Source organism: Boleophthalmus pectinirostris, unplaced genomic scaffold (assembly GCF_026225935.1).
Source record: "Boleophthalmus pectinirostris isolate CB_2022bp ecotype Guang Dong unplaced genomic scaffold, ASM2622593v1 HiC_scaffold_8, whole genome shotgun sequence".
NCBI classification, from domain to species: Eukaryota; Metazoa; Chordata; class Actinopteri; order Gobiiformes; family Gobiidae; genus Boleophthalmus; species Boleophthalmus pectinirostris.
In genome coordinates, this window is record NW_026571515.1 from 1,108,778 (window position 1) to 1,127,240 (window position 18,463).

Consider the following 18,463-nt stretch of genomic DNA (forward strand, 5'->3'; position numbering starts at 1 on the left):
GTATTGCAGGCTATTGGTATGCTAATATCGTCTATTCATTTATTGTTCATGTCATTTTACTACTGTGTGGACTGAAATACAGTGTACATATGAATTAAGCTAGCTAGTAGATACATTGTTAATTACAGAACTACCGATAGCTATGGCTAATAGCTAATCAGCCGAACTGTATTTTATTAAGACTAGTACTGTTATTTATCACAGGCCAGGTGATTTCGGATGAGAAAAAACATCCCGATGGCGAGCTGAACCCAGGAACGTTGCCTACAACTAAAGACACTTCCAACAGTTTCTACGGTCGGGTAGGGGCTGTTGTAGCCAGTCCGCTCCCGCATTATCCCTACGCAACCCGCGTTTGGACAATTACACTTACACACACCTTAAAAGACTATACGCACACTTCTACACGAAGTGCGGACATTAAATTTCACCCTTTGGTTTTGACAATGATAAAGGACATTAACAAAGTGCCTTGTCCACCACTCCTGTTTCCCATTGTTCACTTGTATTAACCAAACGTGAGGAAATCTGAAGAGCATTGTAAATATTGTAAATATTGTATATATATATATATTTCACTTTTCGATATAAAAATACCAACCATATCTCTCTAGTTTGTTGTGTGCTTTTTACTGTTTCCCTACCTCCCAGAGAGCCACAGCCTAGCCTTCTGTTTTCTAGCCCGTACCTTACACCAACTCCACCCCTTTTGTCCCTTGCATACCCCTTCTTGATATGCTACATCTGCACCGGTCCTTTCGCCCGCGGACACTCGGGGCCACACAGAAGGACCTCCGAGCACATTTCGACAGTGAGTCCTGGTCCTGGTTTAGTCCTGGTTCAGTCCTGGTTTTAGTCCTGGTTTAGTCCTGGGTTGTCCTGGGTTAGTCCTGAGTCCTGAGTTTATTTCTTGTCTTTCCTCTGCTAAAAACCTTGGAGACGCGCCGTTGACGCTGCAAAATTAAAAAGTCCAACCTGTGGAGCAGCGTCAGTGCCAGACGCTCGTTGGACGTGTGTGTGACTCTGTCGGTGTTAAACTGTCAGACCGGTTCAAATCGAGTTGTAAAGCAGCACGTCTGCTGCTCGTGTGCTGAGCTGCTGCGTTTACACACCGTGCAGCTTTGGTGTGAATTGGGGGTTACAGTTTAATTACAACGTAAATGCAACATTTTGGACGGACTAGAACCACGACTTTCCCGATGTCATAATATAACAAGTTATAAAAATGAATAAATATTCAGCAGCTTTTACTCACAGCACTGACAATATCCAAATACTACAACCTTTATTTGACCATCTGAAGTTTTATTACCTTTTTATAGTGAATATTATTTTTCAGTAGCTTTTACATGATCTGGTGTAATGTCACCAAAGTCACAGTAATTATCAATAATGTCTGTTAAAGGATAAACTAATGTCATTTAAGAAAGTGTGTGAATCTGTAACTATGTGAATAACATCTCCAAATTCAGACATATGTACCTCCGCAGGCTGTTACTACTGTTCTCAGTTTTATTCTTATTTTTATTTCTATTTTTATTTTATTTTAACTTTTATATACCAAAAGGACTGAGCGCTGTTCATCCTGTACAATTTGAATTGTGCTCTGTTTTTGGCTCAATAAAAAATATTATAACTAATTATCAATAATGTCAGTTAGGGCTGGGCGATATGGATCAAAAAATATATCTCGATTTATTTTGCTACATCTCGATATACGATATATATCTCTATATCTGTACAGGAAAAAATAATAATCCCCTAAAACTGAAAACTGCAAAAACAAATCTGCCAAATTCCACAAGGTCCTTTTTTTTAAAAATTCAATTGTAAGAGGTCGGCAGTTCATATAGGAACATTTAAGATTACAAAAAACCCTAATTACATAAATAATAAACTGTCAAATAAAAGAAATAAAACATATTTCCTTTGTTTCATTCATAAATAAAACAACTTAACTCAAGCTCATCTTTGCATTAACTCTGTTATCCAGACCACATAAACCATAACCATGAACTCTTTTAACAGAAGAAGCTCAGGATGTTCCTTATTTTAACAGATCCATGTTCCTATGCAGCAGTAAGGAGCTGTAAGGTTTCCCACAATCCACTGCAGATCAAACCCAACGTTTCCAAACACTTTTGTACAAGTGACACTGCAGCAGATTATTAATTAAAATCTTCTGCATAAATAGAATTTACATTACTAAACTTTACAAGATATATAGCATAACGACTCAAGAGCCACATCAGCCCGTTTGAGATTATAGTGTTAATTATTTTATTTTATGTTTTTTTTTTTTGCAGCTTTGCGCAGACTTGTGTAACGGGTGCGCGTCTGATCATTAACAGTCTAATATTTTGGTGCACATCCGTTAACCCTTAATTATATCTGCGTTGTGTCCCTGTGTACTGCGCTGGTTGAAGGAAGGACCATGAGACACTGGTGACCAATGGATACTGGATACCACGTTTACTGGTGGTTCTGCACAAATGAAAGAAAAATACAAATCTCTGTCACATGTTTTCTCCATGCACGCAGCTCATCAGTCCCCTCCTCAGTAGCATTGTACAGACTGAGAGAGGTGCACATGTGCAGCACGCAAACCACGTTGCTCTTAAAGGGACAGTACAGGCAAAATGTGCAACTCTTACTAACATAATAATAACATTGGGAAAGAGGCTAAACCATGCATAAAACCACACAATACCAATGGAAATTTAATTAAAGTGATTAAAGTGAAGGATTTGGTGAAATTCAAAATAAAACAAAAATACATTTCTCCTTGGTTACACTTGTTTACGTTTTACAGAAACGAAACTTAAAAAGCGCATGGCTCATTTGCATAAACAGCGCACTCCACGTGCTGCTCTTGCGGTTCAACTTTGTTTGGACTAAAGGACATGACTCAGTGGAACATGAGGATGTGCTGTTGATGGCCTTGGCTGTAAATGGTGGAAAAGTTTCGTCGTGCTTGAAGCTTTTCACTGGCAGCAACTTTCGGCGTTCACGGCGATAGTGACGAGTGAAGGAGACACGAGCGAACAAAATCAGGGAGGCGAGGGCGCGCGGGCGACGACAGAGAAGACAAGCAAAGCGGCGAAATCAAAATTGAATATAAGCATTATATCGATATATACGATATGTCAGAATTCATATCGAGTTTAAAAAAAAAATATCGATATATTAAAAATATCGAGATATCGCCCACCTCTAATGTCAGTGTCCATGTACAGTCACTGGGGGGCGCTCACGTGGGCCGTGACACTGACACGTGAAGAGGGGGGTGGGCGGGACGATCAGGAGGAACGACCGCTGATCTGAACCTGAGCTCCGTTCCGTTATTGAACATCTGTGTCACAGTTTGTCCAAAACAAACACCAGGACACACAGGACGGAGGTCAAAGAGTGACTTTGTCTTTGTGTCATGTGACCTTCGGCTCCGTGTCCTGCAGGGACTGGAGAGGAGAATCTGACCGAGAGTTAAATCTTGGATTCGTGGAACAGTGGACCAGATCTACACAGATCTACAAAAGATCTACACAGATCTACAAAGATCTACACAGATCTACACAGATCTACACAGATCTACACAGATCTACACAGATCTACACAGATCTACACAGATCTACAAAGATCTACACAGATCTACACAGATCTACAAAGATCTACACAGATCTACACAGATCTACACAGATCTACAAAGATCTACACAGATCTACAAAGATCTACACAGATCTACAAAGATCTACACAGATCTACACAGATCTACACAGATCTACACAGATCTACAGAACAGATCTACACAGATCTACACAGATCTACAAGATCTACAAGATCTACACAGATCTACACAGATCTACAAAGATCTACACAGATCTACAAAGATCTACACAGATCTACACAGATCTACACAGATCTACAAAGATCCATCAGGCGGTTGAGGGTTGAACAGTCCACATGAGCTTTGTGGATTTGGAGAAGAGTCGACCGTGTCCCTCGTGGTGTCCTGTGGGGGGGCTCTGTGTGACATGTCCCTCGTGGTGTCCTGTGGGGGGCTCTGTGTGACGTGTCCCTCGTGGTGTCCTGTGGGGGGGCTCTGTGTGACGTGTCCCTCGTGGTGTCCTGTGGGGGGCTCTGTGTGACGTGTCCCTCGTGGTGTCCTGTGGGGGGGCTCTGTGTGACGTGTCCCTCGTGGTGTCCTGTGGGGGGCTCTGTGTGACGTGTCCCTCGTGGTGTCCTGTGGGGGGGCTCTGTGTGACGTGTCCCTCGTGGTGTCCTGTGGGGGGGCTCTGTGTGACGTGTCCCTCGTGGTGTCCTGTGGGGGGCTCTGTGTGACGTGTCCCTCGTGGTGTCCTGTGGGGGGGGCTCTGTGTGACGTGTCCCTCGTGGTGTCCTGTGGGGGGCTCTGTGTGACGTGTCCCTCGTGGTGTCCTGTGGGGGGCTCTGTGTGACGTGTCGTGTCCTCGTGGTGTCCTGGGGGGGGGGCTCTGTGTGACGTGTCCCTCGTGGTGTCCTGTGGGGGGGGGCTCTGTGTGACGTGTCCTGTGGGGGGGGCTCTGTGTGACGTGTCCCTCGTGGTGTCCTGTGGGGGGGGCTCTGTGTGACGTGTCCCTCGTGGTGTCCTGTGGGGGGGGGCTCTGTGTGACGTGTCCCTCGTGGTGTCCTGTGGGGGGGCTCTGTGTGACGTGTCCCTCGTGGTGTCCTGTGGGGGGCTCTGTGTGACGTGTCCTGTGGGGGGGCTCTGTGTGACGTGTCCCTCGTGGTGTCCTGTGGGGGGCTCTGTGTGACGTGTCCTCGTGGTGTCCTGTGGGGGGGGGCTCTGTGTGACGTGTCCCTGTGGGGGGCTCTGTGTGTGACGTGTCCTCGTGGTGTCCTGTGGGGGGGCTCTGTGTGACGTGTCCCTCGTGGTGTCCTGTGGGGGGGGGTCTGTGTGACGTGTCCTGTGGGGGCTCTGTGTGACATGTCCCTCGTGGTGTCCTGTGGGGGGGCTCTGTGTGACGTGTCCCTCGTGGTGTCCTGTGGGGGGGGCTCTGTGGTGACGTGTCCTGTGGGGGGCTCTGTGTGACGTGTCCTGTGGGGGGGCTCTGTGTGACGTGTCCCTCGTGGTGTCCTGTGGGGGGCTCTGTGTGACGTGTCCTGTGGGGGGGCTCTGTGTGACGTGTCCCTCGTGGTGTCCTGTGGGGGGGCTCTGTGTGACGTGTCCTGTGGGGGGGGCTCTGTGTGACGTGTCCCTCGTGGTGTCCTGTGGGGTTTTATGGACAGAGGACCAGGACTAAACCAGAGACTGTGTGAAGATGTGGACTGAGAGTCTGGAGGAGCTGGAGGTGTTTCCTCTTTGGACTTCGGCGGCGACTCGCAGGTGAGTTACGTCCGTTTATAAACCGTCTATGGACTAAACCAGGACCTGCAGCACTGGGGGTTTGCGGCCGAGCGACCGGGACGGAAATCAGCTCCTCCAAATCCGAGGCCACGGTTCTCGAGGTCTTGGTGTGGGTCTGATCCTGGTTCAGACCTGGTTCAGTGTAGGAAGGAAATGCCCATATTTTATCATAAAAAGGTAATAAAACTTATAAATAAAGCTGGTTGGTTGATATTTTTAAATGATTATAACTATATTCTCCATACTATAAACTATATAATTAGGGGTGTCAAATTATCACGTTAATTGTGATTAATTAATTACAGTCATATTTAGCGTGTTATGTTTTTTAATTGTGTTAATCTCATTTTTAATCTCTAACTTTACTGTTTCTGTGCGAATTGTCTTATTATAAAATCTGTTTTTCTGTGTTGTTAGGACACAGTCGCACTGTGCAGTCCTGCTCCACTCGCTCCCGCAAAGAATTGTCGCCTAATTTTCATTCCCGTTCTCGTCACATCTGTGATAAACCTGCACACGTCTGACAGACTCAGCATCAGCAGAACATCCCTCTGACGCAGAGAGAACATCCCTCTGACACAGAGAGAACACCCCTCTGACAGAGAGAACACCCCTGACAGAGAGAACACCCCTCTGACACAGAGAGAACACCCCTCTGTCACACAGAGAGAAACACCCTCTGACACAGAGAGAACACCCCTCTGTCACACAGAGAGAAACCCCTCTGTCACACAGAGAGAACACCCCTCTGTCACACAGAGAGAACACCCTCTGACACAGAGAGAACACCCTCTGTCACACAGAGAGAACACCCCCTCTGTCACACAGAGAGAAACACCCTCTGTCACACAGAGAGAACACCCCTCTGTCGCAGAGAGAGAACACCCTCTCACAGAGAGAGAACACCTCTGTCGCAGAGAGAGAACACCTCTGTCGCAAGAGAGAACACCCCTCTGTCGCAGAGAGAGAACACCCCTCTGTCGCAGAGAGAGAACACCCCTCTGTCGCAGAGAGAGAACACCCCTCTGTCGCAGAAGAGAACACCCTCTGTCGCAGAGAGAGAACACCCTCTGTCGCAGAGAGAACACCCCTCTGTCGCAGAGAGAACCCCCTCTGAGCAACGTCTGCAAGTTTAGTTTGTTTAAAATGTTTTTATTAAAGCCAAAATAAAATCTCCAGCACAAAATGATGCGTGAGACAAACATGAATCATTTGTATATTTGACTTTACACTTATATTTAGTTTGTGGGACTGAAGTTTATCATCCACCCGCTCGCTCCCACACAGAGTCGGCGTCAGAGCTCATCTACTGGAGGGGCGTGGGTCACCAGCAGGGGGCGCACTGCCATTTGAGAAATATTTCAACGCGGTGGAGTCATACACAGCAGACATGCTATCAAACATGTTTTTCTTTAACAGTATTAGGCTAATTATGTGTTGTTATTATAATCATTATTATATTAAGATTATTATTATTATTAGCTGCAATAGTTGTTGAGGCTGTGTGGTAGACGATACAACACAAGACAATAATAAAAGGTTGAGGTTTATTAAAAAAACAATAAGTCCTGCCACTGGTTGTAAACAGCCTCTCGTCAAAAACACCTCTGAACTAGAAATAGGCACGCATCGGACAGCACCCAGGGCTGTAGTGAGCGTGGTACGCGAGTCGCCGTCCAGTCCTGTCCTATAGACCTGAGACTTGAGGGACCGGTGTTCCGGATTGTCTGGTGATCAGTTTAACTGGTAAAGGCGGGGCCACATCTGGAAGCATGGGGGGCGTGTCCTCTCGCTTCATTCACTCCCATAGAGACACAAAACTGCCAGAAACTGTATTGTCGCGTTAAACCTTCTTTATCGTGGCGTATTATTTCCCCATTGAAAAATAATCCAAATGTTTCCCGCACATGTTCCCATCAAGACCTGGTTTGAAATAACAAACGTTGCTCTTTACTGCAGCGCATGAACGCAGCTCAACCACTTGATCTGTTCGCTGCTCCAGACGCTCCTATAACAGCTGCCATATCACTGTGTCATGTAACAAATAAATATGGTCAAACACAAAATACTGTCCGTGTCTTCACTGTCATGAATGTAGTGTTTGTGTAGACATGTACAGGCTTATATAATGTGTATAATGATCTAGTTCACACAATTTGCTACCAAAATAGGGATTAACTCATTGGATCATTTTGACACAATCACCCAGAGTGAAATATTACACAACATCTTGCTGTGAACACAACAGGTAGACTACACATCTCCTGCTTCCAGATCCAGATGTGGTGGGCGTGTCCACTCAGCTGTAGATGCGGTGGGCGTGCACCTTAACCACTTGATCTGGTTGTCGCTGCGCTGCTGCTGCTGTAGACGCTCCATGTCAACAACTAATATTATGGTTCTTGTGTTTTCTTTCAAGTCGCAAACCTGCCGATAAAAATACTCAAAGATAAACTGTTGCCAGTCCTGTTACTCTCAGGGGTCTGCGTGTGTAGAGATCGGCCTATATTATATGTACATGTATGCAATGTGACATTTCACACAATTTGCTGCCTTAATATGGGTCTAAACTAGGTCTAAACTAGGATAAAACCAGATATAAAACATCTGACTGTAGACTACAGGTAGACTACATCTTTTGCATCCAGATCCAGATGTGGTGGGCGTGTCCACTCGGCTGCAGATGTGCGTGCACGTGCCTTAACCACTTGATCTGGTTGTTGCTGCGCTGCGGCTGCATAGAAGCCTTTTTGACTGGAGGCTTTTTGTCGTCACTGAAGTTTATATGTTCATTGTGTAGTGTTTTTCAGTGATCTTGATGCTAAAACATTCTTGTCTGTCTCTGGTCAGATGAATGTATATTCTGTATCACGAAGCGTATAATAAGCAAACGCAGTCACATTTTTTCTTTATTCTAGACCAGCCAATTACACAGTGCATTAGGGATGACAAATACTGAACGTGTAAAACGACTTTTGGCCTATATGATAGTTATTTCTTTTGTACCTGACTAAAAGGATTGGGAGCATGATGCACGCCCACCACATCTGGATCTGGAAGCAGGAGATGTGTAGTCTACCTGTTGTGTTCACAGCGAGATGTTGTGTAATATTTTCACTCTGGGTGATTGTGTCAAAATGATCCAATGAGTCAATCCCTATTTTGGTAGCAAATTGTGTGAACTAGATCATTATACACATTATATAAGCCTGTACATGTTTACACAAACACTACATTCATGACAGTGAAGACACGGACAGTATTTTGTGTTTGACCATGTTTATTTGTTACATGACACAGTGATATGTCACCTGTTATAGGAGCGTCTGGAGCAGCGAACAGATCAAGTGTTTGAGCTGCGTTCATGCGCTGCAGTAAAGAGCAACGTTTGTTATTTCAAACCAGGTCTTGATGGGAACATGTGCGGGAAACATTTGGATTATTTTTTCAATGGGGAAATAATACGCCACGATAAAGAAGGTTTAACGCGACAATACAGCTCTGGCAGTTTTGTGTCTCTATGGGAGTGAATGAAGCGAGAGGACACATCCCCCATGCTTCCAGATGTGGCCCCGCCTTTACCAGTTAAGCTGATCACCAGACAATCCGGAACACCGGGTCCCAGCGGCGACAGTCCCGGGTCCCGGTGGCGGGTCTGTCTGTGTCTTTGACTCTGTTCTCGTCATTTCCTGTGTGGAGCTTTAGGCTAAAGTAGCAGCTGTCGCTAATCGTGGAGCTGCTACGAGTTGACGCAGCAGGTTGACGTGACGTGACTTGACAGGACAGTTGTCCAATCACACGACACTAAATAAACAGAGACTGTGATGTGTGAAATGCGCCAAGCAAAATCATTTTAAATATGAAAAATACCTCAAGTTGAGGCTTTTGAGTGAGATTAAAAAAGAGATTAATTAGATTAATTAATTACAGATCATAATTATTTAATCTCTCAATTTTTTTAATCACTTGACAGCACTAAATATAAGTCCAGCCCAAACCTGTAGCTCGTCCTGTGAAATGTTTGTACTGTGTTTTGACTGCGTTGATGTCACATAGGTGTGTGTGTGTTTGTGTGTGTTTTTGTGTGTGTGTTTTTGTGTGTGTGTGTTTGTGTGTTTTTGTGTGTGTTTTGTGTTTGTGTGTGTGTGTGTTGTTTTGTGTGTGTGTGTGTTTGTGTGTGTGTTGTGTGTGTGTGTGTGTGTGTGTGTGTGTGTGTGTGTGTGTGTGTGTGTGTGTGTGTGTGTGTGTGTGTGTGTGTTGTGTGTGTTTGTGTGTGTGTGTGTGTGTGTGTGTGTGTGTGTGTGTGTGTGTGTGTGTGTGTGTGTGTGTGTGTGTGTGTGTGTGTGTGTGTGTGTGTGTGTGTGTGTGTGTGTGTTGTGTGCACTGTACCACACTATGCCCAGACGTCCGTGGGCTGAATTGTATTTTATATTTGTAACTTACAGAGGGTCACAGCTCCAAATATGAAGTGTGAGTAATTCAACGTTTCTTTTCTGTATTGTCATTTGTTGTCGGTCCCTCGGTTGTGTCCGTGGGTCATTTGCAGGATTTTGTTCCGCGGAAAAAACGCGTGTTTTTTTTTTTTTTGCTATGTAACTGTGAATATTTTGTATGTTATTATCGTTAAAGAATTGTGCGGTTATGGACGTATCTACACCGGAAGTCGAACGTTTGTCTTTTGCGGTGATTAAACGGCTCAGGGGGTAAAATGGCGCAATGAAAAAGTACGACGTAGACAAAGATGACTCAAAACACTGATGATTCTTTCCAAACACAACTTCTGGTGAGTAAATGCGGAGGGGAAAAACTATAACACGATTAAAGGATGTGAACATTTCCTTTTTCTGAATAGGACTGAGTTAACAACACATCATTTTGAAACATAAGCTGTAGCAAGAAAACAAAGTAAAACACGATTAAACCTGCAGTAGTTGCTGGTGGTTGTTTTTTGGACTACAGGACTGCAGCAGACGCGGTTTAGGAGTCGAAATGTGCAGGTAAGGACACTTCAGGTTGGACTGCTCCATTATGAAAAATTCGGAGACGCGACACCAGGTCACACGGACAGAATGACCTGATGTCCCTGTTTCCCTGGGACAGACTCAGTTTTTAGCCTTGTGTCTCTGTTCCTGCAGATTTATACAAAACCACTGATTTGTTCCAGTTTTATACAAGAAATGTTCCAGGTGTCTCTATTTTGATCAATCTGCCAACTGTAAACAGACACATAAACTGTTATTTGTTTTAGGAAAAAATACAGAAAATCTGCTTAAAAACACAAAGAAAATGTGACTAAACTGACTCACATTTTTCTTACACACTTGTTTCACTATTTTATTATCACCAACACAAACCAGGGAGGTCCTAGTTTTAGTAGGAGCTCAGGGCAGCTGGATCCTCTTGGCCACTGACCTAAACAATTATTCAACAGCTGTTAAAAAGACGAATAAAACTGAGAAACAAACAGAGTCTGGTATTGTTAAAGAATAGACAAACATTTAAACAAAACCAAATCTAAAGCTAGATGTTCCTTTTTTTTTTCTTTTTCTTGTTGATTTACTCACAGTGAAAAGAGGAACCAAACGTTATTATACTCGAGTATTTCAAAACAAAACAACACCAAGTCAAATGAGACGTTGTGTGTTTCCCTGCTGTGGGTTTTGAACCACTTCAAACAGATCCACGTCCTCAGAGTTTCACCCAGAGCTGATCTACTGCTTCACTCAGTGGAACCTCAGAGATCTGCACATTGTCCACAGTAAAATGTATTTTAATCAAATAAAAAGTGAATTAGGACAAATGTAGCAGAATCTCTTAAAGAGGAGGACTGGGAATACAATAAGCCGATCAAATAAAAGTGAATTAGGACAAATGTAGCAGAATCTCTTAAAGAGGAGGACTGGGAATACAATAAGCCGATCATCTGAAAATGTTTCAGCCTGTGCAGTTATTTCTTTAGGCTAATGATCAGCACGACTAACACAATAACACATGATGTTTATTAAAACTCTGAGTTTTATCGCTGATCCACGTCCGTCCAGCAGCTGTGAACTCTGCTTTGGAGAAGTGGTTTTGGATGTATTTCAGTTCACAAATTCCTTCCTCCAAAGTAAAAGTAAAAGCAGCCTCCAGATTTACAGATTACTTTAACAAGAGACATGCACATGGAGAATATTTTCAGAACAGGTTATTATCAATACTTTGGGACATAATTTGGTTTTGACTCATAAAAACTGATTGAATCTGTTTTGGATCAATAGAACTGGAATTTGTTTGGGGTTAAACGGAGCATGAAAAAGAACAAAAACAAAAAAACTTGCTGGTTTACTCCCTGGAATTTTCATTTTCATCTGATGGAAGGAATGAGTGTACAGGGTGAGACTGATGCACCTGTCCCCCCTGTCCCCGTGTCCCGAGTGTAAAGTTTTGTCATATTTAGAAGAGCAGTGTATCAGAGTAAAGCTACTGAGGCTCTGAGTGTCAAATGTGTTCAGTAATGTCAAAATATGTTTCTATAATATAAAAATATGTTTCTTTGTCTTTGTTAAATGTTTCTAAAACAGAACTTTACATTTCAGATTCTGAAGTCCAGCGTCTCACAAAAGGAGTTTGCACCATGAATACGACTTTATACACAACATGGAAATGCACCACAGAGTCACTGTTTGTCTGGTAAGATTTTCTTTTGTGGCTTTAGACAAAGTTATGGAGATTGTCAAATAATATTGTAAACATTTAGTGCAATAAACCAAAGCAAACCATCTGGGAGTTTTACACTAGAATATCATAAAACATGAAATAACTCACAGTTAAATCGAATTAATATAGTGATTAGATTTGTTATGACCTCATTTTTTGTAGGTGTAGATTATTTCAGTTTGTGATGTAAATATTTATGAAGCTCTATAATTAGAATCAACACTGACACACAGACGCCCTTTTATAAACTCAGCAGTTTTCTCATTGACTTTACTGTTTTCAGTCACATGAGCCACACTTCCCTGTTCCTTCTCCTCATGTGTTTGTTGATTTGATCACGACTCACATACCTCACAGGTCGGGGTGGGCGATATCTCCATATTTTAAATATATCGAGATATTTTTTAAACTCGATGTGGATTTTGACATATCGTATACGTATATCAATATTATGCTCATATAGTCTGACTTCGCCACTTCGCTTATTTGCCGTTTCTGTGTCACGCCCCTGGGCCCCGCCTCCTTGCTTCTGTTCCCCCTCCTCTCCCATGCTCCCCTCACGTGTGTCTCATTGAACATGGCGGCGCCTAAACCCAGCCCGGAGAATACAGAACTTATCTCAGAAAAGGACAACTGGCTCCATTATACAGAGATACTTGGATTGTGAGGCGTCGGACGAACAGAGAAAACTCATATTCCACTGAGTCGTGTCCTTTAGTCCAACACAAACTGAACCACGTCAGACACAAGGAAACAACTGTTTTTCCCAACTACAGTTTATGCAAATGAGCCATGCGGTTTTAAGTTTAGTTTCTGTAAAACGCAAAGTTGCATTAAACACATTATTATCTCAAACGGGCTGATGTGGATCTATAGTTATTCTTTATATGTTGTAAAGTTTATTTATGCAGAAGAGTTTAATGAATAATCTGCTGCAGTGTCACTTGTACAACAGTGTTTGGAATCGTTGGGTTTGATCTGCAGTGGATTGTGGGATTAAACCTCAGAGCTTTTTACTCTGGAACATGGGTCTATAAAAATAATGAACCTCCCGAACTTCCTCTGCTAATGGAACTCATGGTTATTGTGTGGTTAACAGAGTTAATGCAAAGACGAGCTTGAGTTGAGTTGAGTTGTTTTAATTTTGAATGAAAAGAAGGTGATATGTATTATTTTTCTGTTTTTTTTTTTTTTTATGTCACAGAAGGACTTTGTTCCTAAATGAACCTTGTGGAATTTGTTTTTGCAGTGGATTTGTTATTTTTCCTGTACACATATCGAGATATATATCGAGATATATATCGAGATATATATCGAGATATGGCAAAATATATCGAGATATATTTTTTGCTCCATATCGCCCAGCCCTACTCGCATGTATTACATTAGGACAGAAATACTTTCATAGACTCTACTGTTGTGCACAGCTTCCAAACTGTGGAACATTTCGGGAATATCAGAACATCTCCGTGGAGAAACAAACTCATCCACATTCCTACAGCTCAGTCAGTCAGTGCAGACACTCCCAGAGTTACAGCAAATCAAACACTCGCTCAGACAAATGTTACACTATAGAACATGTTTAAGACATTCTCTTTGTATGTTTAATTGTATGAGCTATAACATCAACGACAGGCATGGTGGCACGGTGGCTGAGTGGCTAGCACTCATGCCTCACAGCAAGAAGGTTCTGGGTTCGATCCCCTGGTCACCCGGGTCTTTCTGTGTGGAGTTTGCATGTTTCTCCTCGTGTCTGGATGGTTTCCTCCAGGGGCTCCGGTTTCCCACATCAACCCAGAAACATGCTACAGGTCTCCAAGAACAGTTGATGGTCAAGGTGCTGTCCCTGTCTCATTAAATATATAAATAAATAAATAAGTAAACCTGTCCAGAGACGACAGGTGGAAAGCTCTGGAGCTACAGCCGTGTACAAAGCATCTCTCCTGTTATGGTTAAAGTATTGTTCACTGTCCCTGTGTCATTAAATAAACTAAACTAACCTAAACTCATGAAAATCAGAGTTTGAGGAGGCATCTCAAGGAGCTCTTTATTTATATATATTATTTTTTTCTGGACTTTCTCACAAACTTACAGCTCATCGACTTCACTGTCGTGTCCATCTTTGCTTCTGGGTGATTTTTGCACATTTTCGTGCTCCAGACTCGTGAAAACACAAGAGCCAACGCCAGAAGAACCGACAAACACATGAACTTACAATACATATTTATTTAACTCTTTTGAAACATGAACACTATTTTAATAATCCTTTATAGGGAGTCTACTGAAAACATGTTTTTACTTTAGCAAAGAAACAAAGGATATTTTTCACTTTTTATTGAAGTGACCTGTGCTCTGATTATAAAATGGTCCATACAGTGTTTCTGTGCACAGTGAACGGTCGTAAACGTGGTGGACGTGGGTCCAGTCGACTCCATTATTTCTAATGTGTTTAAGGGTAATGGCTGTAGGACAAACAGACTGACTCTGGTGTTCCAACATCTAACTGGAGTAACAGAGTTAGTGGATGTGCACATCGACATCGATCAATCATTTTATTAATTATGTTTATAAGAAGAGAGAGCCAGAAAAGTGACACAGTGCTCCTTTAAACAGCCCATGTTACCATAGTTTCTGTTCTAATGTAGTTTCCTGGTCACACACAGACCTGCAGTTGTGTTTAACACACGAACCTGCAGATTTAACAGGATTTCTTCTCTCAAACTGAAAACACTCTGTTCCACCTCGTGATGTCATCATGTGGTGATACAGGAAGTGCTCCATTGTGTTTTTTAAACTCCACACACCTTCACTTGAATCATCTGGATCATTTCAGTCCTGGAGAGTCGATCTCGACTGAACTAAAGTGAAAAGGAACCTACCACTTCATGACATCACAAGGTGGAAGTGAGTGTTTGGAGCTTTGCAGATGTAAACAGACAAATAATAAAGATTTACTGAAACATGTGAATGAAACAAACACAAGTCCAGGTCTGTGTGTGAGGAGGGATCAGTATTAGAACAGAACTTAAAGTTGACAGGAGTCAGTTTAGTGTCGTACAGGAGATTTAATCAAATGGAAAAGTATCTTCACCCATTGACTGAAAAATATCTGTTTTTGTTTTGTTCACAGATTATTTTTGTGATTGAGGTGACCACACGTCCCACCTGTCGCCAAAATGAATATATGATCGGAGAGAAGTGTTGTCCCATGTGTCCAGTCGGTGTGTACCAACTCTGATCTATCAACATGATAGATAGATCACACACACACACACACACACACACGCACACGCACGCGCGCACACGCACACGCACACACCCACGCACACGCACACGCACACGCACACACACACGCACACACACACACACACACACCCACACACACACACACACACACACACACACACACACACACACACACACACACACACACACACACACACACACACACACACATACACACACACACACACACACACACACACACCCAAACCTGCAGATCTCTCCTGTCCCAGTCTGTTCACCCTAAACTTCATGTGTATCATGTGTTTACACGTGTCATTTCTCTCTTTATTTTAAACTCTTTATTAACTCTCTTTATTGTATGTTTGTCCTTTCTGTCTGTTACTGTGATTAGTTTTAAAACTGTGTTGTTTATCTCCACTGACTCATACTGGCAACATACGTGTGTGGAACGTGTGTTTGTAAAAGTTTTTTTATCTTAAGCAGTAAGAGTGTGACCACACCCTGTGTGTGTGGAGTCTGTGCTCAGAGTCTCAGGCTCAGACTGAATGTGACGCCTGCAGTGAGTTTTATTCTAAACTCCAGTGGGAGGTTCTCGTGGTTTAGACCTGGTGTCTCTTCGTTGGTTCGTGGTTCAGTCTCAGTGCTGTTGTGTCTGTGACTGGATCATCTCCTGCTGTTTTCAGGGTCATGAGTTTGTTCTGTGAGTCTCTGCTCTTGGTTCAGTCGAGTGTTTGTCTTGTTCTTGTCTTGAGTCTCAGTGTGTCCAGTGTCACAGCTGTGATCACAGACACGTCACATGACCTGAGTTTGTAAAACCACTGACCCTGACAGAGTTTATACAAACCAGACGAGCTCAGATGTTTCTCCTGGAGACTGTCTCCTCTGGATCCATGTGTCCTTTAAATCAGTGATGAAAGAAGAGCTCAAAGTGTCAGAGTTTTGTGTTTCTCTGTTCATGTCAGGGCTGAACGATTGTAAGAAAAAAAAATTGAATTGTGATTTTTCTGGCAGATATTGTGATTTCGATTTCATCCACAATTTTTTTCAAATCAAGTTTCGATGCACATGAACATTTGCAAACATCACAGAAACTTACATCAGACCAGAGTCCTGCACCAGGTCAGGGACCTGCAGGTGCCAGAGTGACTACGACTGTCAACAACCAGGACTGAACCAGGACTAAACCAGGACTAAACCAGGACTGAACCAGGACTAAACCAGGACTAAACCAGGACTAAACCAGGACTAACCAGGACTAAACTAAACCAGGACTAACCAGGACAGGACTGAACCAGGACTGAACCAGGACTAACAGGACTAAACCAGGACTAAACCAGGACTAAACCAGGACTGAACCAGGACTAAACCAGGACTAACCAGGACTAACCAGGACTAAACCAGGACTGAACCAGGACTAAACCAGGACTGAAAGGACTGAACAGGACTAAACAGGACTAAACCAGGACTAAACCAGGACTAAACCAGGACTGAACCAGGACTGAACCAGGACTAAACCAGGACTAAACCTGGACTGAACCAGGACTGAACCAGGACTAAACCAGGACTGAACCAGGATTAAACCAGGACTGAACCAGGACTGAACCAGGACTGAACCAGGACTAACCAGGACTAAACAGGACTAAACCTGGACTGAACCAGGACTGAACCAGGACTAAACCAGGACTAAACCAGGTGTTAGATCATTAATCGTTAATCATTAATATTTTCTATTAAACTGATCATTATTATTATTATTACTGTTACTAATCTGCATAAATAAACTCAACTTTACAACCAAAACCAGTTTAGATCCACATCAGCTGTTTGACTTTATAAAGTGTTTAATTCAACTTTGACACATTTGTTTAAGTTTTACACAAACTAAACGTTAAATCACATGACTCATTTACATAAACTAATGTGTGTGACAGAGGGGTGTTTCTCTGTGTCAGAGGGGTGTTCTCTCTGTGTCAGAGGGGTGTTCTCTCTGTGTCAGAGGGGTGTTCTCTCTGTGTCAGAGGGGTGTTCTCTCTGTGTCAGAGGGGTGTTCTCTCTGTGTCAGAGGGGTGTTCTCTCTGTGTCAGAGGGGTGTTCTCTCTGTGTGACAGAGGGGTGTTCTCTCTGTGACAGAGGGGTGTTCTCTCTGTGTCAGAGGGGTGTTCTCTCTCTGTGTCAGAGGGGTGTTCTCTCTGTGTCAGAGGGGTGTTCTCTCTGTGTGACAGAGGGGTGTTCTCTCTGTGTGACAGAGGGGTGTTCTCTCTGTGTCAGAGGGGTGTTCTCTCTCTGTGTCAGAGGGGTGTTCTCTGTGTGACAGAGGGGTGTTCTCTCTGTGTGACAGAGGGGTGTTCTCTCTGTGTGACAGAGGGGTGTTCTCTCTCTGTGACAGAGGGGTGTTCTCTCTCTGTCAGAGGGGTGTTTCTCTCTGTGACAGAGGGGTGTTCTCTCTGTGTCAGAGGGGTGTTCTCTCTGTGTGACAGAGGGGTGTTCTCTCTGTGTGACAGAGGGGTGTTCTCTCTGTGTGTCAGAGGGGTGTTCTCTCTGTGACAGAGGGGTGTTCTCTCTGTGTCAGAGGGGTGTTCTCTCTCTGTGTCAGAGGGGTGTTCTCTCTGTGTCAGAGGGGTGTTCTCTCTGTGTGACAGAGGGGTGTTCTCTCTGTGTGACAGAGGGGTGTTCTCTCTGTGACAGAGGGGTGTTCTCTCTCTGTGACAGAGGGGTGTTTCTCTCTGTGACAGAGGGGTGTTCTCTCTGTGTCAGAGGGGTGTTCTCTCTGTGACAGAGGGGTGTTCTCTCTCTGTGACAGAGGGGTGTTCTCTCTGTGTCAGAGGGGTGTTCTCTCTGTGTGACAGAGGGGTGTTCTCTCTCTGTGACAGAGGGGTGTTCTCTCTCTGTGACAGAGGGGTGTTCTCTCTGTGTCAGAGGGGTGTTCTCTCTGTGTGACAGAGGGTGTTCTCTCTGTGACAGAGGGGTGTTCTCTCTGTGTGACAGAGGGGTGTTCTCTCTGTGACAGAGGGGTGTTCTCTCTCTGTGACAGAGGGGTGTTCTCTCTGTGTCAGAGGGGTGTTCTCTCTGTGTGACAGAGGGGTGTTCTCTCTGTGACAGAGGGGTGTTCTCTCTGTGTCAGAGGGGTGTTCTCTC

General features: G+C 43.7%; 2 protein-coding genes across 7 annotated transcripts in view; both read left to right on the forward strand.

The window, feature by feature from the left end:
- Nucleotides 1-18,463, forward strand: part of LOC110173650 (tumor necrosis factor receptor superfamily member 14-like) — a 43,319-nt gene that overhangs the window by 18,892 nt on the left and 5,964 nt on the right. The gene's annotated exons all lie outside the window — the stretch shown is intronic.
- Nucleotides 9,968-18,463, forward strand: part of LOC110153773 (tumor necrosis factor receptor superfamily member 14-like) — a 34,910-nt gene continuing 26,414 nt past the window's right edge. Inside the window, exons 1-4 of one of the 6 annotated variants that reach the window (XM_055165592.1) lie at nt 9,972-10,166; nt 10,343-10,380; nt 11,962-12,055; nt 15,213-15,303. In XM_055165592.1, the coding sequence (XP_055021567.1) occupies nt 12,023-12,055; nt 15,213-15,303 (124 nt within the window). In that variant the 5' untranslated portion in view covers nt 9,972-10,166; nt 10,343-10,380; nt 11,962-12,022. Of the gene's footprint in view, nt 10,167-10,235; nt 10,381-11,961; nt 12,056-15,212; nt 15,324-15,990; nt 16,029-18,463 lie in introns of those variants that run through there. The other 5 variants (XM_055165591.1, XM_055165594.1, XM_055165589.1 and 2 more) reach the window with 5 other exon arrangements.